Source organism: Lepidochelys olivacea (genome assembly GCF_965140295.1).
Source record: "Lepidochelys olivacea isolate rLepOli2 genome assembly, chromosome: 10".
Lineage (NCBI taxonomy): Eukaryota > Metazoa > Chordata > Testudines > Cheloniidae > Lepidochelys > Lepidochelys olivacea.
Window position 1 is genome coordinate 59746104 of NC_140420.1, and position 25183 is coordinate 59771286.

The following is a 25183-nucleotide window of genomic DNA, read 5'->3' on the forward strand; positions in this document are numbered from 1 at the left end:
GCTGGGAGGGGGTAACTGGGACTGACTTGGCAAGCAGAATGGGACAAGGAGTCAAGAGTGGGACAGGACCAGGCTGGACACGGCAGAAGTGATCAAGCTTTGGGAGTTTGTACAACCTTAATTCAGGCCCCTTGTGCATATGCATTATGATAGAGTCTCTAATTTTATAGTCACATATTATTTTTTCCACAGGACCCCTACATCATTCCATGTATAAGATGTACCTGCTCTGGGGAGGAATCAGGGTTGGGTAGTAAAGGAGGCTGTTATCTGTAAGACCCAGCCTCACTTGTTGCAAGAATTGGAAGGTGCATAGTGAATGATATGGGATTGCAGGAAGGGATAGGATGGGCTCATGGTTAAAGCAGTTGAATGCTGAAGTCAGAGGCTGTACAGCTTATAAAATAAAGTATTATTGAACTGTTTTCTTCTTCTGAAAAACTTCTCGTCTTTCAAAATCATACAGAACAGTATGAGACAAACAGGACACTTCCCAGTTTAAACTTTTTTGTTTAGTCTGATCTCTTCCTCCTCTCTATGTCTTAAGTCAATAATTCTTCTCTTCTGGAAAATGCTCATATGTGAGAAGAAACCTGTGCTGTGAGTGGCATTTGAGTGCAACTATGGAAGTTGTCAAGCGCAGTAGGAGGTTCAGCATGTGTTGGCTGAAAAAAAATATAAGACACTGGGCAATAATCTAGCACATAAGTAATTTTGAAGTAAGCAGCATATAAATGTCTTTCAGTCCTGTATATTTAAAATTCTCGGGGGTGGGGGAGTATTTTTAGACCCTGTAATAGGAATAACAAATTGGAAACCAATCTGTTACTTTCCTCTAAAATTACAGGGTAGAAAATAGTTGTATGCAATGTTGTTCTAGTGTAGAAAATAGGGCTTAGAGTGGAAGTCTAGATTCAAGCTTAATCATAGAACTCTAATCACCTCCATGATATTTGGGGTGGAGCAGCCTTGTCCCCTGGGGGAGGAATAGCAATAGACAACAGAAAAGGCATGTGAAAGGTTGAATGTCTTAAAGTTGGTCCTTTTCATTCTGACTCAGAAAATTTTACATAAAAGTATTAACTGAACTTAGTAAAAATGCTGTTTTTTCCATCATATTAAAATGAGATGGGGGAAATGGTCTAAAATAGAAACTGCCACTAGTCCCTGTGGAGGTTTTTTCCCTCGCTGTGCAAGGCCTGATCCTTCAGGCCACAAGTAGTGCCATTAAAATAAATAAGGTTGTTGTACCTAGTTAAGTAAAGGTTTGCAAGACTGGACCCTCACATCCTGATGTTTCATACATGTGGGCAAACCCTTATGTCCAGGTGGAGTCCTGTCAACTATAGTGGGATTCTACGTGGCTAAAAGGCTCCATTGTGCACATTGGACTGCAGGATCAGGCTCTTAGACTGTAAATTCCCAGATTACTTCTGGGGTTTTGTATAGAGCCGAGCACACTAGAGCTAAACAAATTACATGAACAATAACAAATATATATATGCAAATATTTAGACATGAATATTGTCAGATTTAAATATTTTTCTCATTTTATATCTGTTAATGAAAATGTGCATATAGCTATTATACAATGGACATGTCAAAGTTTCATATTTTGCGTTCCATTAGTTCACTATACTTGGCAGATTGTTGCACTTTGTATTTACTGTAGGTATGACTTTCCCTGAAGTGGAGTAATATTCTGATCATAGGTATATGACGCAGGGAATTATTGACAGGTTTCAGAGTAACAGCCGTGTTAGTCTGTATTCGCAAAAAGAAAAGGAGTACTTGTGGCACCTTAGAGACTAACCAATTTATTAGAGCATAAGCTTTCGTGAGGAAGTGAGCTGTAGCTCACGAAAGCTTATGCTCTAATAAATTGGTTAGTCTCTAAGGTGTCACAAGTACTCCTTTTCTTTTAGGGAATTATTGGTGATCGTGGTTGGTTGTATTGTGTGCTGAAGGCAATGTCCCAGTCTGGGTTTTTCAGGGATCTGTCTGTGCCTGGTGCTACAGATGCCATTGGCTGTGCTGTGAACTTGGCTTACTTTGTGGTATACATCCTGCATCTATAGTCCTGGTACACAGTGCAGTCTATGCTTCCTGGTGCAGGGAATCAGTCTATTTCTGTGGTTTGGGCTTCCTGTGGGTTTGGTTCATGCCTGAGGCCCTTGATAATGGGAGGGCAGCTTACATCATGGCATTCAGCCCTATTCCTACCCATTATGGTGCCCTCCACAGCCCGAGCACCTGCTCCCCACACTGAGGATCTGGGCTGCGCTAAAGGCTTGTGGAGGCAGGAGCTGTGGGGGGCTGCTTTAGGGGGCCCCAAAGGCCCAGAGCAGCCCTAGGGGATTAGCAGGGGGCCTGGCGCTGGCAGAAGGAAGTGGAATGACCCAGACCCAGCCATGTTGCTCAGGGGAGGGAGCCTGGGGGGAGGGCTCTGTGCCCCCCTTCCGCACTCACGAGTGGCAGGAAGCGGAGTGACATGGGGGGAGCCAGTGGGCTGGGGCTGGGTTGCTCTGCTTCCTCCCACCGCTGGTGAGTGCGGGGCTAAGCCTGACTCCTGCTTCTAGTGCCAGGCTGCCCCTGCTAACCTCTGGGCCGCTTCTGTTGCTGAGGGAAAGGGCTTGGGAGAAGGGGTGGAAAATGAGGGTGGGAAGAGGCGGGGCAGGGACGGAGGGAGTTGACCTAGGCGCCGCACCCCCTCGGAACATCCCTGCCCCTTGCAGTGGGCACACCGCATATGGGGGCCAGCTGGGGGATAGGGCTGGCTGCTGGCACTGCGGCATACGAAGCACAGAGCTGCACAGGGCACCCATGACATTATTCTGCATGTGCCTAAGGCTGGTTCTGAGGGCCTGTGGCCCATGGGTGGTGGTGGGGCACCAGTGGCCCAGCCCCCTCACGGGCTACATCCCCAGGGTTGCTGGGATGAGTACAGTATGGAGGGAGGGCTTGCTCCTGCCCGCTGCTGGGGAGAGGGGAGGAGTACTGTGTTGCAGCGGAGCCCCGGGCCGAGGAAGCGCCGAGGGTGCGGCCTACAGGCAAGGCCTGCCCTGTGCCGCCGCAGGGTGTGAGGCCAGGCACATGGCGCTGCGCGCGTTGTGCGGGCCTCCCCCGCGCTGCCCCGCCCCCTCCCCGATGGCTGCCGGAAAGAAGGCGCTTCTGTGGGGCTGACCTGCACTTTACCCATCAGCCAGCGCGCCGGGTTCAGCAAACACCCCCCCCCCCCTTCCTTTTCCAGGAGCGGCGGCTGCAGTAGCAGGAGGCTGAGGTTGGGCGCCGCGGCAAGGCAATGTGAGGATCCTCTGCCGGAGCCGCCCCCTCCCATCCCCCAGTCAGTCAGGGAGGGAGTGTGCGAGCCTGCCGCGGCCTCTTCACACGCGCAGCACGGTAAGCCGGCCCGCTCCTTCTGCCCCCTCCGCGCAGGGACGGCCTGCTCAGGGCCTTCCCGTGCGGAGGGCGTTGCTGCTGCTTAGCGGCGGGTGGGCCACCGGGGGGATTGTCGCCTATGAGACCGGCGCCATCTTGGCTCGGAGCGTGGCCTTGTGGCGCCCCCCCCCCCCCCCTTCCTCGGACCGGCGAGCTCTGGGACTCGCAGGCTTTCTAGCGAGCCTGTTGGTCTCCGCGTACAGCGGGGGACGGGAGCTTGCCGGGCTCAGCCTGCCGCGTCCGCGCTTTGTTGGTGGCTCCCGGATAGTTGCGAATGGGTGTTACTGATCCTCCCTCCCCGTTCTAGCTGTGCAAGCAGGCTTCTGGTCCCCATACAGCCTCTCGTGCCCGACGCCAAACCCAGCCCTCGTCTCAGACACCTGGGGTCGCGGAGTGTCAGAGGGAAATGTCGAGGCCACGTTAAAGAGAACGGTTCCAGAGGGAGCTACGCTGCTTCCCCAGGATCTCTGCGCCCTGCCCTGGCCTCACCTCACACCCATTTGAGCTCGGGGTGAGAACGTCTAATTTGTTTACAAAGGTAACGTTGCCCTTCTTTAGGAGGCACTTACCACCTCATGACAGTGAGGCGGGAAGGTGCTTTTTAAAGGGAAGTTTTACCACTGGGCTCGGTGCTTAATTTCTGTTTTTTAATTTGCATCAAACTTAAATTTTATCATTTAGTTTCTTTTAAGTATGTTCATCACTAACCCAATGTTTGACAGCCTCTAAAACAAACCAAGACCATGCAAACCATGACATTGCCCTAATAGATTGCCCATATAACATTAAATCATGCTAACTGAAGTCGTGTGGACCAGATGTAAGGTGGTGGTGGCCAGGTGGATGATTTAGGTTGAGCTTTGGGCTTGTGATGTAAAATCTAGTTTTGCTTCCTAGGAACTCTTAAAGGGCAACTGTTAAAGTTTAACAGTCAGTTTCATTACATCACACAGATAATTTAACTATTGTGCTGACAAATTGACCAACAAGCAAGGCCAATCTGAAAAGCTTTACTATCATGAAATAGATGCCTCCATTCTCTTCTCTGCAAGGATAGTTACTTCCTGATTTTGTACAACTGAATCGGAGAATAATACTAAGATTTATAGGCCCATGGAAACTATCCATGTTGGAATTTCCGCAGCACACTGAGGGTGGTAACATATCAACTATAAATTGCTGAGGGATTTCAGTAACTTATTACATTTTTGTAGCTTGTCATGTCAAAAACAAAGATGACATTTTATAGCCTTAGTTTACACACACTGTTTTGCAAAAGTTCTTCCCTCTTCTCCCGTTGTATTCTTGCTCACTTCTTATTTCTTAAACAGCAGTTTTCATTTTTTTAGTTTCTTTTAAGTATGTAAACGCTCAAAATTATTATAACACTCCACAATAAGGATGGGGACATGTATATTTAGTAAGCCTATTACATCTGTGCTGAGTGTACATCTATGGTATTAAGATGGAGATATGACAGCTATGCAGAGAAGCAAAAACTCGTATTCCATCATGAACTTAGTTTTCACTTTATTTTGCTCAATAAGATACGAAGTTGATTTTTTGACTTGCATCAGGCTCAAGCAGTTCTGATGATTACAGTTGAGTAATACCCTAAAAGTTGATGCAGTTGTGGCTGCTGTAATGAACATTCATGACTAGTGTTAGTTATTGTTGTTCAGAAATGTAGCAGTATTGGCCAGAATCTTCTTTAAAGGAAAGGAGAAGCTTTTTTTTTTTTTCTAGCTGCTCATACTTATTTTTAATTTTTTTCAGCAATCCTCTTCTTTCGAGAAGTTTTGTCATTCCATGAAGAAAACTTGAAACTTGTTTTAAAAGTTAAAACTTTGAACGCTTTCATGTTTCTAAGAAAATGAAGTTTACTCCACAATTCTGATCTGTCATGTATAGGATTTAATTATAGGTGATGCTTTTAGTTTTCAATATTTGCTTTGTCAGGATCTCACTTCCCATTTGGTAGTGTGGAAAGTATAGCATGCTCATGACTCCCTCGCACATTATCGTAACCCACAGATTGAAAACCTATTATCTACACGGCTTAGCTTAAATATAGTCTCTGTTTCTAGGATCAAGGGTAATAGTTGTGTTAACATTGAGAGAAACCACTAGGCAGGGGTGGGCAAACTTTTTGGCCTGAGGGCCACATCGGGTTCCGAAACTGTATGGAGGGCTGGGTAGGGAAGGCTATGCCTTCCGAAAAAGCCTGCCCCCCAACCCCCTATGTGCCCCCTCCCGCTTCTCACCCCCTGACTGCCCCCCTTAGAATCCCCGAGTCATCCAACCCCCCCTGCTTCTTGTCCCCTGACCATCCCCTCCCAGGACCCCCCCATCCCCCTCCCTGTCCCCTGACTGCCCCGTCCGCTATCCATACCTCAGACCGCTCCCCTGTTCCTCATCCCCTGACTGTTCTCCCGCCCCCCCCGAACCTCCACTCCATCCAACCGTCCCCTGCTCCCCCACTCCAACTGCTGCCCATCCCCTGACTGCCCCCCGGGACTCCCTGCCCCTTATCCAACCTCCCCGCCCCCTTACCATGCTGCTCAGAGCAGCAGGACTGGCAGCCGCACAGCCTGGACAGAGCCAGCTGCACTGCTTGGCAGGAGCTTGCAACCCTGCAGCTCAGAGCACTGGTGCAACGGCAAGCTGAGGCTGGGGAGGAGGGGGCTAGCCTCCCTGGCCGGGAGCTCAAGGGCTGGGCAGCATGGTCCCGCGGGCCGGATGTGGCTCCTCGTCAGTAGTTTGCCCACCTCTGCACTAGGCTCATGCAATGTGTTATCTGCTTTAGCCTATTTAAAAAGCATAAACTTTACAAAACTATTTGTGTTCTGAATGAGCTAGCAGTACTATGATAAAATAAACGTTTGGTACATATGCAACAAGATATCTGATTCATTTGCCATTGAAAGATGACAATACCCTGGACTGCTGTGTTGATGACTTACTTGTTAGTCAAGCTGTAAGAAAATTTCAGATTGCAATTCTGCTGCGGAAACGTAAACTTCTAACACGCGCTACAATTTTGTATTGTTTCTGCAAGTTTCAATAACTTTGTGACCTGGCATCCGGCATCACACTGCTACCAAATTTTTTTAGAATTTTTTTTATGGTAGTTGAACTGACTGCAACTTTTGAACCAAAAAAAATCAACAACTTTCATACAGCCTTACTTATCAGTCCTCTTTTTTAAGGATATTCCTAGAAAAGGTGGAAGAAACTGTTTGAAATAGGTAGATATGGAGTGTTGCACATGAGGTGTTAATTTATAAGTGAGGTCATGTGTTGTTTAACTGGATGATACAGGCCCTCTGCTTATCTTTGATAACTAGGAAATAACTCTCTGTTATCATATGTGTTTCTACTACAGTTATATTGTAGAATGACAGGTTTCAAAGTAGCAGCCGTGTTAGTCTGTATCCGCAAAAAGAAAAGGAGTACTTGTGGCACCTTAGAGACTAACCAATTTATTAGAGCATAAGCTTTCGCGAGCTACCGCTCACTTCATCGGATGCATCTGCAACCCTAACTGAGGTGTAGCTCACGAAAGCTTGTGCTCTAATAAATTTATTCGTCTCCAAGGTGCCACAAGTACTCCTATTGTAGAATGAGTTACTGTGCCTATATTTATTTCTCAATCACATTCCTGGTGCAAATGTGTATAGTTTAAATTCAACAAAGTGCTTTATAAACAAAAGTCAAATAATAGTTATTCTCGAAAATGCGGTCGATATCCACTCAGTGAATATCCATATTAGCCCTCATAGAAGCCTAAGAAAAGAGATGTGGTGCACATTGGCTTAAAAGCTCGTGAATTCTGCCTCTGCACCATTAAAGGAAGTGAATTTCGGAAGAGGTCCTCTTACTGAAGAAGAAGGGAAACTTAACAGAGAAGAAAGCAAACCAATCTTGCAGATGCCTTGCCTTTTAAATTTTTTTAAACCTTTTATTTAAAAATACCAACAAATACCACCAGCAGCTTTCCCCCCCAAAAACCCTACCTTGGGAACTTGCCTTAAAAAAAGCTGTTGGAAGGGCACTCTTCTGGGTGCAAAAACAAGCACTCAGAGTTAGGAAGTGCTACATTTATAGTTGCTCATCGCAAAATCAAAATTGTACTTAGTGCATATGCATTATGGTACAGTCTTGAATTACATGATCGCATACAATTTTTATTCCCACAAGATCCGTGCTTAATTCAGTCATGGTATAGACACATTAAGGGGGCAGAATTAAGGCTGTCTGGGCAATATTAAAACTGTCATTTTCTAAATTTTGAGTGTGACTGCAACTTAAACTTTCTGTTAATGTAACTTTTCATCCAATATATAGAGTCTCATCAAAGTCAACAACTTGGATTGCGACCAGAAGTGATTTATTAAAAAAATAAAAAAATTCTTAAATCTGATGTAATATGCTGTGTGGCTAATATCTTTTCATCAGTTAGCTTTGCTGAACAAATGTTAACTGCACTACCTGAAGCTTCTAGATGGTCTTCAAGAGTAAAGTGCACTGCAGTAAATTGTGGCTGCCAGACTAAAGTCAAGGATAGCTGAGGTGAAGTCGGAGTCTGACATTTGCATATGGCTAGGCATGTGTGTCCATTTGTTTCAAAGTGCTGTTGGCCAACAATACCACCTAAGATTGTATACGTAGCCTGGGATTCACAAGCACATGAAACAGCAAACCTTTCTAATAAAGGGTGGATTTACTCCCTCATTAATAGATATAGAAGCAGTCCCAGATGAATTCTCCAGATACTTCTCCTACCACCCCTTCAAAATTTATAATATCACTACCTTCTTACTCAGATTAAGGTTCAAGCAGCTCTCTCATTCAAGTTTTAATCTTGGCCAAACGCTGGAAAAGCAATGTCTCTGATCGAAATATGGCAGATAATCTGGGTAAAATGGCTATGTCATTTGCATAGCAGTGGCACTCCAGCCCATGTGTGTCTTTTCCGTTCTCTTTCACTTGCTGAAACAAAGGGTTGACAAGAATAGTCTTGCAGTAGCTAAAATGAGTACTCAAAACCATCCTCTGGGATCTGTTATTCAGGAACCGGTCAGAATAACTCATGCTCTTTTCACAGTTTGTGTGCACAAACACGTGATTGACTTTAATAAAGGCTGATTTAAAAAAAAAAAAAAAAAGTGGCTTCAGTGCCTGGTCATTGTTCGTTCCTAGGAGCGTATCAGCTAACGAAACCAGGTCTATTGCTGTACTATGTCCGTAGGGTAAAGGAAATTAATAGACTCTAAATATGTCTAAAACATCCTAAATGGAATTTTTTGACAACAGGGAGATTAGATATAGTATAGCCAACATAAAGAGAGTGTATCTAGACACTTGATCACTTGTGCTTACATACCACAGTTTCTATACTGAAGATTAAGGAATCATCCTGTCCTATCAAGCCATTGATATTGGGGCTCTGGTTTAAAATACTCCTTATAGAGAACTCGGTATTAAAATTAAGTATTAAACATCATGAGGAGACCACCAAAATGCCTTCACATGTGATTGATCTGTGTCATGAACTATAGGAGGCAATGGTGCAACCATGATAGAAGTGTATTTTCAGTCACCAAAATCTGACCAGCTGAATGCGTGGAGATAGTCTCAGAGGTCATGAGATCATAAACTGATCCAGAAGTGCTTCTGGAGCAAATATGGGTACTGAAGTCAACCCAGTACTGCAGCAGGAAAAAACAATAAACTTGTAGACATTTTTCAGTGCAGTAGGGCAGTCTGTACATCAGCTTTATTCTGTTATCACTCCCATTAACGGACATTCACAAGTGAATGTATAAAATGAAACAGTGGAGCTGGTTGAAAATTTTCAAATAAATTATGGGCTGTTTATGAACATTTTTAAATAGGGTTTTTAGAAATTTCTTTTTTCAGAAAAATTATATGACAAAACTTTACAACGTGCTCTATTCAGCTAGTTCAGGGGTGAAGCTTTTGAGCTAGCTGAATAATTTAAGTAAGCAAAGAACCTTCACAGCAACGGTTCCTTTCACACAAAGCAGGGTCTTCGTCAAAGCAGTGGAATACTTTGCTGAAGACGCTGTACTTAAATAAGCTGCTTATACAATTCAAGGAACTCCTGTACTGGCTATATGAGGTGATCTGGTGGTGAAGCTGTTCAGTTAGTTTTCTTAAACTGGCTGACAAATTTGACACAGGTTGTGCTTTCAGATGAAGCAACAACTTACTATTTCAATGATCCTGATTGTGGATGCTTCTGAACCAACTGAACAGTTTCACAGAGGTCCCAGTCTGGCAAAGTCACTGTTATTGTGTTGAAGATCTTTTCTGGAACAATGCAAAGACTATTTGCCTATCCAAATCCATTCCCAATCCACCATATTAGACCCCAGTAGATTGCAGGAATGTTTTTGGCCGAAGAACAGTTTTACATCTTTTTCCTAGACTATTTAGGAAGTCTTACACACATGCTATATTGGAGACTGAAAATAGCCAATGTAAAAAAATTTCTCCATTGGCTTCTATAATGTACAAAAATCAGTTATGATGACTGATAATTTGTTTTGATATATATAAAAAAAATTATAAGCCTAGGAGCTCCAAAATTCTCTCCATTAACTCATGGTTTTACTTTCTGCAGGATGTAATTTTCAGAATAGAAGGGCCCAAAAATTAATGAGGCCCAGAAAGTGAATTCTTTCTTTAACCAGTTTTTAATTAACCAGTATTCTTGAAATTCCTCAGAAGATTCAAGCTTTACTCCGATTATGTGATGAAAGCTTGGAGGAAGTTACATTGTGCTTTTCAAATAAAATGCATACATTTAATCACAGTAGCATTCAGTATACTTCGTATTGGTCAAATTCCCATTTATTAACATCACTTCCCCATCTCAATTTAAGTTACTATAATATACGAAGCTTAATGCTTGGGAAAGATGACTATATGCTGAGTGCATGATCTTTGGCCCTTTTGTGCATTCTGCAGCACAAGTGGGGGAGAACAAAACTGACATAACTGCTATGCTGAGGATTCCTGTTGTGGGGGAATAATTCAGCTCTGAGGCATAAATTACTTCACCATCCAAGTTTCAGAGTAACAGCCGTGTTAGTCTGTATTCGCAAAAAGAAAAGGAGTACTTGTGGCACCCGAGATTGGCTGGGGATGGTACTTCTGTGCTGTGGCAATCCCATGCTGGCATAAAGGCCCCTTTGGGAAACATTACCAGCTGTTGTAGCTTAGTGCAGGCTAAGCCATAGCTAGCATATAATGGGCCTCAAGATCAGAGTGCCATAAGCACCTATATTGTGGCTACCTCTTATTGCTGCATGTAGTGATTTGGGCAGCTACGGATTGCGTTTAACACATCAAATGTGTTTGGGTTTTTTTTTCCCTCCGCTCTGGTTGATGCTGCCAGATAGTTGATGCAGCATGTGAAACATTTGTTTCTAGGATAGTTTTGAATTCTTTACGCAGAACTTATTTAAACTTCAATAAGAATCAGGAGCCTTTAAAATAAGGAAGTTCTTTCTCTGTGTCAGTAAATTTAGACCTGTACTAGCATGGCACTAAAGAGATGGAGCTGTGGTGGAGAAAGAATAAGATACAGGCATAATTCAGATTTAAAGTTGAGTGGTAAAAAAAAGCTTGTTTTAACTTTGTTCAGTTGAGCGGTTATTTGGTCTGTTTCTCAATGATGTTTTCATGCATTAAAGACTGTATTCCTGTCTTAAAATATTTCATAATTCTTTTAAGTATAAAGTGTAGGTCAGGGCTGAACAAATTGTAAGTCTGTTTGCCTCAGGTGGCACATTACAGAAATTAACACAATGGTCCCTTCCCTAAAGAGTTGACAGTCTCTAATTTAGATAGATCATGAGGCTAGAGAAAAGAAGTGGATAAGAAAATGACAAAAAAGGGTTAAAACAAACAAAAATAGTGCAAGACAAAATACACAGAGAAATCATATGAATTCTCATATTCTAGTAGAGGCTGTACTAGGGTGAGAAGTGAGGAATGGACAACATGGCTGGGTCTGCACTGAGCTTTTGCTTAATTTCCAATTGGTGCACTGCCATTGGGAAATCTCCACAAGTAGATATGGCAAGATGCTGTGGTGAAAACAATGGTGCCTTTCTTAGAGCAAGTCTAAAGGAAGGGGATGATAATGCAAAGGGCATCTTTTCAAGCAATAGTGAGAGCTCTAGTGTAGATTTGACCCTGTAACTGGGTGTCAGTAGTAGGAAACAAAACAAAAGTTGGTTTGAAGGAGGAATTTGAAGGAGCTTTTGGACTTCTGGCACAATAGAAAGAGGGATTCGGTTTTGGATGTTGCAAAGTGTGTGGGAATAAAAAGAATAAAATGATTGCAAGAGTGGAGGAGGATGCAGAGGGAATGATAAAGCAAGGAGAATGAGCAGAGGTGGGTTTTAATAGGTCTTCCCTAAAATATTTAAGTACCCGGCGCCCAATACTACAGACTCCACTGATACCAATGGAAGCAAGATCAGACGCCTCATAATTTGCAGAAATGTTAACAATAAGTAAGAATTTGAACTGAGCTTATTTGGGGACTAATTCTGTATGAAGGCTACAACTCGGAAGAGTGTTCTGTGGTCATGTTTGCATCAAACACAATAATTTTATTATTGAAAGGTGTGGGTTATTTAGCCACTTCCCTCCTCCCCGCACCCGCCCACTTTCCATGACACACTTGTGTGATTATTTTTTATTATCTAGTACCAAAATGGCAGAACTGTTTATGGAATGTGAGGAAGAGGAGCTAGAACCATGGCAAAAGAGAGTGAAAGAAGTTGAGGAGGATGATGATGATGATGATGATGAGCCAATCTTCATTGGGGAGATTTCGAGCTCCAAACCGGCCAGTACATGTAAGATAGCATTTTCTACATTATAAAACAAACCTTTTAAATATATATTCTTGGTATGATGAAGAATGGAAGTAGTAATTTAAAAAATTACTTTCTTTTGAAAAGACTAGATCTTGTACTGTCAGTAAAGATAAAGAGCTAGTAAATTACTTCAGTGTTTTAAATTCATTTAATTCCTGATCATCTACCATACACTAAAAGTACAACTGTCTCCTGGGACCCAAGTACAACACAGTTGCCTGCCCTTTGTCCCTCAGGTTAAAGAAAGGACGTTTGAAGGCTTTAGTATACTTCAGGAGCTTGGTTAAGATACCATTTACATGACAGAATGAAGTAATATTGTAACTGAAGTCTCCAACCTGGTTGTCTTTGTAGTGAAGATTGGCGCCTGCCTAGACAGACATAATATACATTAATGTAATCCATCCTTTCAAAAAGAACTAATTGAAAAGAAGTCTTTCTACTAGTGTAAGCCTATCTAAATGGCTGAACACTTTTCTGATAAGAGAAAGGCAGTTTCCCTGTCTCCAAAAACCTAATCAGGGAAGGGGAGAGTGTTAACACAGAAAGAATCACTTCAAGGCACCTGTGTCAAATAAAGATGTTGCTATTAATAATCTGATATTAATTCAGTTGAAGTAAGAGTTCATGTTCATCAAGTTCTGTAGTTTTCTCCTAGTGCAGGGAATGAGTTAGGTGATTATGATGCCATCAGCTGTGTCAGAATTCCATGTTTGTCCTGTACTTGGGCCTTGGCAGGTAAGTAAAAGAGAAAACGATTTTTGTTACATTTTATGTTTTAAAATCTAAGTATTTGTAATCTTCTAAAATCTCTCTGTACTGACTTCTATGTGTCTATATCACTTTCTGTTACTTATTTGGGGTCGTAAGTAGTATTTTAAATGCTACTTTTGGTATTTTAAAAATCCCTACTGTACACTTTTTGAATATTAAAGAAGCATTGGTAGTATATTACAGTTGATGTTAAGATAGTAGTCTAATTTAAAATACATACTTTTAAAGGGTTTATCCTCCTGGAAGTTTGAAATTATATTGGTTGGGAATCTGGGATATCAAGTTATCTGCAGAGATAACTTTGGGGGGTGTCAAAGATGGCTTGAACTGGAAAGGATATTTTTAGAAGATGCTGGCAAAAAATGTAATTTGGGTAATGTTCCACAAACTGTGTCTTCCAAACAATGTTTTAAAAATGAAAAGTTGACTAAATTTATGTTTATAATAATTTTAAGACATGGATTAAAGTACAACTTTCAAAAGACCATTTTAGATAAATAGTTACATGGCATGCTGGATTATGCTGATGTATTTTTTAAAAAAAATACTCTATACGATGCTATGTATTTTTTTTGAAGAGTTGATTAGTCCTTGTACATTGCAGTGTAGACTTCCTGGTTGTTGTGCAAATCTGTCAATGTGGGACAACATTTCAGTAGGAATACTGTGTATTTTACAGGTTTCAGAGTAGCAGCCGTGTTCGTCTGTATTCGCAAAAAGAAAAGGAGTACTTGTGGCACCTTAGAGACTAACCAATTTATTCGAGCATCAGCTTTCGTGAGCTACAGCATCCAATGAAGTGAGCTGTAGCTCACGAAAGCTTATGCTCAAATAAATTGGTTAGTCTCTAAGGTGCCACAAGTACCCCTTTTCTTTTTGTGTATTTTACGTGTAGATGGTGTTAATATAGAATATACACATTTGGCATAAAATGGCAGTAGTATATAGGACTGGAAAAAATAATTCAGCGAGCTAACTTATTTTTAGTGTTTCACATTTTCAGTTTTTATTTTAAAAAAAATCTGGGAATTGTTCAGTGTTTATTTTCCAGACATTGAAATTGGGTTAAAAGTTAGAAATTGGGGAAAAATCAGGGGGGAAAAAAAGAAAAACAAACTTTTTGTAATGTACACATTTTACTACAGTTTAATTGAAACCTTTTTATAATGTGCAAAAGTCTGTTTTGTCTCTCTCAGAGCTAGCAGTTTTTCCCAGAAATCCTGGTTTGCGTATGCTCGCATAATTTTCTTCAAAATATCCTCACTCATGTTGAGCCTCTTGCTGTCTTGGAGGTAGTCTGACTTTGAAAGTATGTGCGCTGAATCAAAAGATCTGGGGGGTACACTCAGAGCTTGCTGTGCCACTTGGCTGGAGTTGGGAAGGGTGTCTTGATGACTGTTTCAAAAAGCCAGCACATCCAGTTTTGCATTGTCTGGGTTAGGCAAGTTCATATAATTATTAAATTCCCCGTTCAGATTTGAAATTTCATCTTTAGTGGCAAATGGTTGAAACACTCTGGCATAACGGTCATAGTCTGCTGCAAAATTCACCTTGAGGAAGGGATGCAACATCTGGATGACTTTCCAAAAACAATCTTTGGCACCAAATACTTTTGGATTCTGATTATGGGACATGGTTGTCTCCTGTTTCTCACTGAGAGTTGTGTAGAAGGTTTTGAACTCTTTTTTTTTTTTTTTTTTTGTTCTCTCGTGTTCTGGGGTGGGAAGGATTTCCAGAAACAACTGTTTTGGGGTTTTTTTTGCCATGTTTCTCCTGCAACTTTTATACTCAGTTCAGCTGATATTTTGGTTATCAGGATCCAGTAAACATCTGTATTGGCAAACGTGTTGGCAGTAGTTGGAGAGAACTCCAGTGTTTTCTGTGTGTCACGCAGTGATTCTAGGTTTTCAACAATGGTGTGTAGAATCTGGCGGTCATTTTAGTTATTTGCCAGTCTCTTCAGAGTTTCTCCTTTTAGAACCAACAAACTGAGGATGATCTAGGAGATGCATTAGCACAGTCCACCTGTTATCTGCACGACAGGCAGCGAAATATAAGTTCATCCACTGATGTGGCACAATGGGTAGGTTATCAGTAGTTAGCTCTGCATGCACTGTGTAAAACAAAGCCTTCAATTTCAAGGAGCTAGGATTCATGATGTGACGGAGAAACTGCCGAGACTCATCAAGCCCTCGGATCGCTACCCCTTCCTGCCTCTCCACGTGGGCACCAATGATACTGCCAAGAATGACCATGAGCGGATCACTGCAGACTACGTGGCTCTGGGAAGAAGGATAAAGGAGTTTGAGGTGCAAGAGGTCTTTCCTCCATCCTCCCCGTGGAAGGAAAAGGCCTGGGTAGAGACAGTTGAATTGTGGAAGTCAACGAATGGCTATGCAGGTGGTGTCAGAGAGAAGGCTTTGGATTCCTTGCCCATGGGATGGTGTTCCAAGAAGGAGGAGTGCTAGGCAGAGATGGGCTCCACCTAATGAAGAGAGGGAAGAGCATCTTCGCAAGCAGGCAGCTAACCTAGTGAGGAGGGCTTTAAACTAGGTTCACCGGGGGAAGGAGACCAAAGCCCTGAGGTAAGTGGGATACCGGGAGGAAGCACGAGCAGGAGCATGCGAGAGGGCAGGGCTTCTGCCTCATACTGAGAAAGAGGGACGATCAGTGAGTTATCTCAAGTGCCTATACACAAATGCAAGAAGCCTGGGAAACAAGCAGGGAGAACTGGAAGTCCTGGCACAGTCAAGGAATTATGATGTGATTGGAATAACAGAGACTTGGTGGGATAACTCACATGACTGGAGTACTGTCATGGATGGATATAAACTGTTCAGGAAGGACAGGCAGGGCAAAAAAGGTGGGGGAGTTGCATTGTATGTAAGAGAGCAGTATGACTGCTCAGAGCTCCGGTATGAAACTGCAGAAAAACCTCAGAATCTCTGGATTAGGTTTAGAAGTGTGAGCAACAAGGGTGATGTCATGGTGGGAGTCTGCTATAGACCACCGGACCAGGTGGATGAGGCTTTCTTCTGGCAGCTCACAAAAGTTACTAGATCGCAGGCCCTGGTTCTCATGGGAAACTTCAATCACCATGATATCTGCCGGGAGATCAATACAGCGGTGCACAGACAATCCAGGAAGTTTTTTGGAAAGAGTAGGGGACAATTTCCTGGTGCAAGTGCTGGAGGAACCAACTTGGGGAAGAGCTCTTCTTGACCTGCTACTCACAAACCAGGAAGAATTAGTAGGGGAAGCAAAAGTGGATGGGAACCTGGCAGGCAGTGACCTTGAGATGGTCGAGTTCAGGATCCTGACACAAGGAAGAAGGGAGAGCAGCAGAATACGGACCCTGGACTTCAGAAAAGCAGACTGACTGACTCCCTCAGGGAACTGATGGCAGGATCCCGTGGGAGAATAACATGAGGGGGAAAGGAGTCCAGGAGAGCTGGCTGTATTTTAAAGAATCCTTATTGAGGTTACAGGAACAAACCATTCTGATGTGTAGAAAGAATAGTAAATATGGCAGGCGACCAGCTTGACTTAACAGTGAAATCCTTGCTGATCTTAAACACAAAAAAGAAGCTTACAAGAAGTGGAAGATTGGACAAATGACCAGGGAAGAGTATAAAAATATTGCTCGGGCATGCAGGAGTGAAATCAGGAAGGCCAAATCACACTTGGAGTTGCAGCTAGCAAGAGAAGTTAAGAGTAACAAGAAGGATTTCTTAAAGTATGTTAGCAACCAGAAGAAAGTCAAGGAATGTGTGGGCCCCTTACTGAAAGAGGGAGGCAACCTAGTGACAGAGGATGTGGAAAAAGCTAATGTACTCAATGCTTTTTTTGCCTCTGTCTTCACGAACAAGGTCAGCTCCCAGACTACTGCACTGGGCAGCTCAGCATGAGGAGGAGGTGACCAGCCCTGTGTGGAGAAAGAAGTGGTTCGGGACTATTTAGAAAAGCTGGACGAGCACAAGTCCATGGGGCCGGATGCGCTGCATCCGAGAGTGCTAAAGGAGTTGATGGATGTGATTGCGGAGCCATTGGCCATTATCTTTGAAAACTCATGGCGATCGGGGGGAGGTCCCGGACGACTGGAAAAAAGCTAATGTAGTGCCCATCTTTAAAAAAGAGAAGAAGGAGGATCCTGGGAACTACAGGCCAGTCAGCCCCACCTCAGTCCCTGGAAAAATCACGGAGCAGGTCCTCAAGGAATCAATTCTGAAGCACTTAGAGGAGAGGAAAGTGATTGGGAACAGTCAGCATGGATACAGCAAGGGCAAGTCATGCCTATCTAATCCAATTGCCTTCTATGATGGGATAACTGGCTCTGTGGATGACGGGAAAGCGGTGGACGTGTTGTTCCTTGATTTTAGCAAAGCTTTTGACACGGTCTCCCACAGTATTCTTGCCAGCAAGTTAAAGAAGTATGGGCTGGATGAATGGACTGTAAGGTGGATAGAAAGCTGGCTAGATTGTCGGGCTCAACGGGTAGTGATCAATGGCTCCATGTCTAGTTGGCAGCCGGTATCAAGCGGAGTGCCCCAAGGGTCAGTCCTGGGGCCGGTTTTGTTCAATATCTTCATTAATGATCTGGAGGATGGTCTGGATTGCACCCTCAGCAAGTTTGCAGATGACACTAAACTGGGAGGAGTGGTAGATATGCTGGAGGGTAGGGATAGGATACAGAGTGCCCAAGACAAATTAGAGGATTGGGCCAAAAGAAATCTGATGAGGTTCAACAAGGACAAGCACAGAGTCCTGCACTTAGGACGGAAGAATCCCATGCACCGCTACAGGCTAGGGACCGAATGGCTCGGCAGCAGTTCTGCAGAAAAGGACGTAGGGGTTACAGTGGACGAGAAGCTGGATATGAGTCAACAGTGTGCCCTTGTTGCCAAGAAGGCCAATGGCATTTTGGGATGTATATGTAGGGGCATTGCCAGCAGATCGAGGGACGTGATCGTTCCCCTCTATTCGACATTGGTGAGGCCTCATCTGGAGTAGTGTGTCCAATTTTGGGCCCCACACTACAAGAAGGATGTGGAAAAATTGGAAAGAGTCCAGCAGAGGGCAACAAAAATGATTAGGGGACTGGAACACATGACTTATGAGGAGAGGTTGAGGGAACTGGGATTGTTTAGTCTGCGGAAGAGAAGAATGAGGAGGGATTTGATAGCTCCTTTCAACTACCTGAAAGGGGGTTCCAAAGAGGATGGATCTAGACTGTTCTCAGTGGTAGCAGAGGACAGAACAAGGAGTAATGGTCTCAAGTTGCAGTGGGGGAGGTTTAGGTTGGACATTAGGCAAAACTTTTTCACTAAGAGGGTGGTGAAACACTGGAATGCGTTACCTAGGGAAGTGGTGGAATATCCTTCCTTAGATATTTTTAAGGTCAGGCTTGCCAAAGCCCTGGCTGGGATGATTTAGTTGGGGATTGGTCCTGCTTTGAGCAGGGGATTGGACTAGATGATCTCCTGAGGTCCCTTCCAGCCCTGATATTCTATGGTTCTATGATTCTATGAACTTGTTTGCATGCTTGAAGGCAGCCCTGAATCCAGTGATGCAAGATTTCATGTCTTTCATTTCTTCTGTAGCAGTAGCTGCTGACAGTGCAGTGTTAATCAGATGAGCAGGACAGATAATACGTAGCAGTTCCAGTTTATGATTGAGTTTAATCTCCTGGGCAAATTTAGCCATCTAGGAAACAGAATCTGTGTTAGTTGTGGTTACATTTTGCCAAGATAGTTGGTATATCTCAGACATGTCATCATCTCAAACATGTTGTCATTTTCTTTCAGATATTTACAAGTGAGTTTATCTGCATTAGGAAAGGTTTTTCTGCTGTAGTAATGTCTCACAAAGTCACTAATAGGCTCCTCTGCTATTAACAGTGGTGGTCTGGTAAAACAAAGAGCATGCACAAATTCATTGACACAATCATGCTGTGTCCTCTCTTTCATTAAAGCACTGGTGAAAGCTCCTGGAATGAGATGCCCTCCCCTAAGAGCCTAGGAAGGAGGAAAAGCCATTTTGGAGGTAGTCTGGAGCCAGCCACAGAAAGGGGGGAATGGCTGTGTGGGGATCCAGAAGAACCCAGGCTGGTCCATCCAAACCCGTAAGGAGATTAGCACTACAGGAGGTAACCGGGTGGATAAGGGGCATTAACTATCTTTATCTGTGGAGGATTGATCGTTTAAATTCAGTGCCACACTAAAGTGACACAAAGAAATAGGCGGGCAGTGTCTCCTTGTGAGCCAGTCACAGCACAATATTAACATTGTTTGATTTTCTGACCTCCATCGTGTGTGTGTGTTCTGTGTTTTACACTGTGGAATTGCTTTAATCTCAGAGCTGCAGAATACAACAGTCACGTGAAGCTTTAGTGGTTAACAAAAATAAGTACCTGAAAAAATACTGAGTGGATTATTAAAGGGGTGTAAATCAGTAAAAACTGAACTTTAATAAAAGAACAAGTAATTTATCAATGAAAATCGGTAAAAACTGAAAACATGGAATACTGCTTATTTTGTAGGTTTCAGAGTAACAGCCGTGTTAGTCTGTATTCACAAAAAGAAAAGGAGTACTTGTGGCACCTTAGAGACTAACCAATTTATTTGAGCATGAGCTTTCGTGAGCTACAGCTCACTTCATCGGATGCATGCCGTGGAAACTGCAGCAGACTTTATTTATACACAGAGAATATGAAAAAATACCTCCTCCCACCCCACTGTCCTGCTGGTAATAGCTTATCTAAAGTGATCATCAGGTGGGCCATTTCCAGCACAAATCCAGGTTTTCTCACCCTCCACCCCCCCACACAAATTCACTCTCCTGCTGGTGATAGCCCATCCAAAGTGACAACTCTTTACACAATGTGCATGATAATAAAGTTGGGCCATTTCCTGCACAAATCCAGGTTCTCTCACCCCCCTCCCAAAAACCACACACACAAACTCACTATCCTGCTGGTAATAGCTCATCCAAAGTGACCATTCTCCCTACAATGTGCATAATTAAGGTGGGCCATTTCCAGCACAAATCCAGGTTTTCTCACATCCCCCCCACCCCCATACACACACAAACTCACTCTCCTGCTGGTAATAGCTCATCCAAACTGACCACTCTCCAAGTTTAAATCCAAGTTAAACCAGAACATCTGGGGGGGGGGGGTAGGAAAAAACAAGAGGAAATAGGCTACCTTGCATAATGACTTAGCCACTCCCAGTCTCTATTTAAGCCTAAATTAATAGTATCCAATTTGCAAATGAATTCCAATTCAGCAGTTTCTCGCTGGAGTCTGGATTTGAAGTTTTTTTGTTTTAAGATAGCGACCTTCATGTCTGTGATTGCGTGACCAGAGAGATTGAAGTGTTCTCCGACTGGTTTATGAATGTTATAATTCTTGACATCTGATTTGTGTCCATTTATTCTTTTACGTAGAGACTGTCCAGTTTGACCAATGTACATGGCAGAGGGGCATTGCTGGCACATGATGGCATATATCACATTGGTGGATGTGCAGGTGAACGAGCCTCTGATAGTGTGGCTGATGTTATTAGGCCCTGTGATGGTGTCCCCTGAATAGATATGTGGGCACAATTGGCAACGGGCTTTGTTGCAAGGATAAGTTCCTGGGTTAGTGGTTCTGTTGTGTGGTATGTGGTTGTTGGTGAGTATTTGCTTCAGGTTGCGGGGCTGTCTGTAGGCAAGGACTGGCCTGTCTCCCAAGATTTGTGAGAGTGTTGGGTCATCCTTTAGGGTAGGTTGTAGATCCTTAATAATGCGTTGGAGGGGTTTTAGTTGGGGGCTGAAGGTGACGGCTAGTGGTGTGCTGGAAATGGCCCACCTGATGATCAGTTTAGATAAGCTATTACCAGCAGGACAGTGGGGTGGGAGGAGGTATTTTTTCATGCTTTGTGTGTAAATAAAGTCTGCTGCAGTTTTCACGGCATGCATCCGATGAAGTGAGCTGTAGCTCACAAAAGCTCATGCTCAAATAAATTGGTTAGTCTCTAAGGTGCCACAAGTACTCCTTTTCTTTTTGCTTATTTTGTAGGCACACTGTTTCCAGATGTAACTGAATGAGGGGCCTGACCCCTCCCCCCCCGGAAGTCAATGGAAACATTCACTTCACTTTCCCATTCTTTTCACCGAACTTTGGATCAAGCCCAAATGACTATATTCCTATCTGATAATGTTGAAAAAGTGATCATACGAGTCTAGGGAAACAAAATGAGTATTAGGACATAACTTATCTATAAGTGTGAGGAAGTGGCATTCCTTAATAAGTGTGTGGGCTTTCTTTAAGTGAAAAGTTCTTATTTATAACTTTGGAAAAAATAATTTTCATTGACAATTTCACTGTTGTCTTTCCATTTCTCTTTTAAAGATAAAAATATTAAGAAATGTACATGTTGTATGTGCGGTATAAACACTAAACAATCCTCTGTCACTTCTGTGAAGTAGGTCAACGTTAATTCCCAGCTCACAGAGAGGGAAAGAGAGAGAGTGAATTCGTTAAGTGACTTACCCAAGGTGATACAGCAAATCACTGGAAGAATCAGGTTATAATGGAGAAGTTTCTGGCTCTGTACTTGGGCCTGGATTAAGTCAATCTGTGACCCGAAGCACACCATGACATGGTGTTCTCTGTGACGGTTGCTGTGGCTCAAATCCTGAGCTCGTACCCCACACTTGGAATGATAGCAGTGGGAAGTCTGTCTCCTCTTCCAGAGAGGCAGTGGCATGGGGCCCTTTTCTGTTTCCTTGGAGCAACAGCAGGGAAACTCTCCCACTGGGAGCAGGAGATTTAGGAGCAGGTTTCCCATCTCCTTGCAAAGAGGCAGTATTGGCAGCAGAGAGGGCCCTCTATATCCATGTATCTGCTTGGGTGGATGGACTGGGATCACTGTACTCTTCTCCTTCTGCCATGCACAGGGTCCTCTGTTGGGTTGATACATTGGTGGAACCTCCAACAACAGTGGATTTTGGAATTACAACTCATTGAGATGCACTGGGTATTTCACACCACAAAACTATTCTTTCAGGCTGTGTGCAGAGTAAGGCAGAATTCTTTGCATTGCTTGTACTTGGGTTGTGTCTTCAAGATTTTCTTTGATCTCATAAAGCCTATACTTTCTTTTAAATGAAATCTGAAATTCTGATGTAACCAGACTCCGCTCCAGGAACTGGGATCCAAGGCATGGACGTATAGTGTCTGCCTTTATCCAATTCTTCCCACACTCTGTCCCCCTTGTTGCTCCATGGACTGGCTGCGTCGGTAATACACAATTACTCTGCCAAATAGAGTGAACATAGCTATGGGAGAGTGAATGAGATTCTTCTCTGGCATATTAGAGAGACAAGATGGGTGAGGTAATATCTCTTCTTGAATCAGCTTCTGTTGATGAGAGGGACAAGCTTTTGAGCTTACACAGAGATCTTCAAGTCTGGTAAACATACTCAGAGTGTCACAGCTAAATACAAGGTGGAACAGATTGCTTAGCATAAGTAGTTAATGCACATTTCAAGGGACCATTCTGTGTTTTGTTCATTATCAGCACAATAAGAAGGTTTCAATGTTCAGAATCTTGATTACTGTTGTGTTAAGCACATCAGAATGAACACAATTGTGTTTATCCCTCTTTACTTGTAAACTGAGCAAATTTGATGTAGAATCATTGAGAGGCAACTAGGGAAACTGCAGGAAGCCATTTCTAATCACTTTTGTATGGACTTGTATTTTTGGAGTACATATCCACACTTTAAACATTGGGTTTGTCCAGAATACAGTGGTTAATGCATCTAATGTACAAAGTGGCAGGGGAAGTCTGAGAGAGTAGAAGAGGAGATGCTACCTGAAATAGCATCTCCCACAGTAAATTCCTCCCTTTTGCTATACAACAGCATTAGTTCAGCTTTGTCTGGAAAGGAAGAGTACCATTTATTGAGTTACCTGTACAGTTTCCTACAGCTCATCCTATTACTGACCAGCCCCTGTGCTGCTTAGTTTGATATGTGACACAATAACAGTCTTATATGATATAATTGTAGGCTGCTGCTGTTAGCTAAAAACAATATTCTACTTACATTTCTTAGATAAAATGTAGTTTATTAAACTTGCTTGCTACAACACTGTAAAAATAAAGTTTTGATAGTGATTAGTTGAAGTAAAATACAAATTAAAAGTCCATGTTGAAATTACAAGCTGTAGATTGATGAGGTGGATTCAGTCATAGGCCTCCATGGAATTTGTTTTCCTTTTTTAAACTATTCATTTTGAATCTATATTCTTTTTAGTGATATGTCTTATGTGCAAGCCATTAAATGTTTCAGACATACAGAATATGAACCAAATGTTTATACCAAAATGCCTGAAGGTGAAAATATGCTTTGTGAACTGCAACTGCCAGAATGGATTCTTCTAGCATTTCACAATTCCTTAGTTTGAATTCCAGAGTGGAATTCATGTTGATGTTTAGATAACAAGATTTGCCAACAGGTCTGCACGAGCATTTATTTGCAAACATAACGCCTGATCCTGCAACTCTTACTCCTAAAAGCAGTCTTTATTCATGTGAGTAGTCCCATTTGATGTAAATAGCTGTAGTTATTAATCAAGAGCATTTTCTGGATGCTTTAGGACAACATAGGGTCTTATTAAAGATCATAGAATTGTAGAAATGTAGATCTGGAAAGGACCTTCAGAGGTCATCAGATTCAGCCCCCTGCAATGAGGCAGGACCAAGTAAACCTAGACCATCCCTGAGAATTGGTTGTCCAGCCTGTTTTTAAAATTCTCCAATATTGGGTATTCCACAACCTCCCTTACAGTTAGAAAGTTTTTCCAAATATCTATCCAAAATGTCCTTTGGTGCAGCTTAAGCCCATTACTTGTCTGACGTTCAGTGGACATGGAAAATAATTAATCACTGTCCTCTTCATAGGAGCCATTAACATATATAAAGACCAGGTTCCCCTCAGTCTTCTTTTCTCAAGCCCAGTTTTTTTAACTTTTCTTCAGAGGTGAGGCTTTCTAAACTTTTGATCATTTTTGTTGTTCTCGTCTGGACTCTGAAGTTTCTCCGCATCTTTCCGAAAGTGTGGCACGTAGTTGGCACTCACTAGTGCCAAGTAGAGTGGGACAGTTACCACCTGTGTCTTACATACGACATTCCTATTAATACACCCCAGAATAGTAGCCTTTTTGCAATTTTAAATTGGGCTCTGAAGAGACCTGAAAGTGACCTGAACTCCTGCCAAGAACTGTAAGATTGCCCAGTAGCGGGGGCTACCATAAGGGACCCAGGGGCAAAAGATTCAGACACTAACGCCAGGGCCAGTTGAGCACAATTGGTGGAGGATACAGCTATGAAGCTCTATGCCTATTAAAAGGCAATGAAGCAGAAACAGGTTCCTCACCAGCCCCTCGAGAGGTGGCCTCAGTCGATATGTACTTCAGACAAGATGAACCCTGAACACTGGTGTAAGTGGATGGTGGGAGTGGCAACAACAGCAGGCCAACCAGCAGCAGCAATTCCAGCAGTAAATGTAGTAGTAGTGGACAATCCAGAAACAGGCCCAAGCAGTGCAGCAGCAGCAGCTGTTGAAAGAGATTATTTCCCAGCAGCAAGAACATCCGAGGGAGGCCTCATAGGGACCAGTTCACCAAAAGGACCTCTGCCACCCATGTCGGTGAAGTTAACTAAGATGGGCCCACATGATGATCTGGAAGCACTCCTCACCATTTTGAGAAGGAGGTGCTGGCCTCTCAGTGACCTTTAATCATGTGAACACCGCTATTTTAGATTACCTTGGCATCAGCAAAGAGATGCATCGGCAGTGCTTTAGAGCTGAGATGTACTCCAAGGGGGAACATCCTTGGGTGGTGTTTAAGCATACTGCTGATAGTGGCTTTGCCAAATCAGAAGATCCTGTTTGATGCAAGTAATCAGAGACTTTGCTCAGATATTCTTCACAAGTTTGTGAAGCACACACATGATACAACATCATCTGGAAAGAGCACAATGGCAACTCGTTAGGAA

The 25183-nt window shown here is 43.0% G+C and overlaps 1 protein-coding gene across 7 annotated transcripts in view; it reads left to right on the forward strand.

Moving 5' to 3' along the window:
* Positions 1-3258: 3258 nt before the first annotated feature.
* Positions 3259-25183, forward strand: part of ZNF280D (zinc finger protein 280D) — an 80826-nt gene continuing 58901 nt past the window's right edge. For 4 of the 7 annotated variants that reach the window (XM_084640567.1, XM_084640571.1, XM_084640573.1 and 1 more), the window contains exons 1-2: positions 3259-3399; positions 12187-12338. In XM_084640567.1, the coding sequence (XP_084496693.1) occupies positions 12194-12338 (145 nt within the window). In that variant the 5' untranslated portion in view covers positions 3259-3399; positions 12187-12193. Of the gene's footprint in view, positions 3400-3745; positions 3977-12186; positions 12339-25183 lie in introns of all 7 variants that reach the window. The other 3 variants (XM_084640568.1, XM_084640572.1, XM_084640569.1) reach the window with 2 other exon arrangements.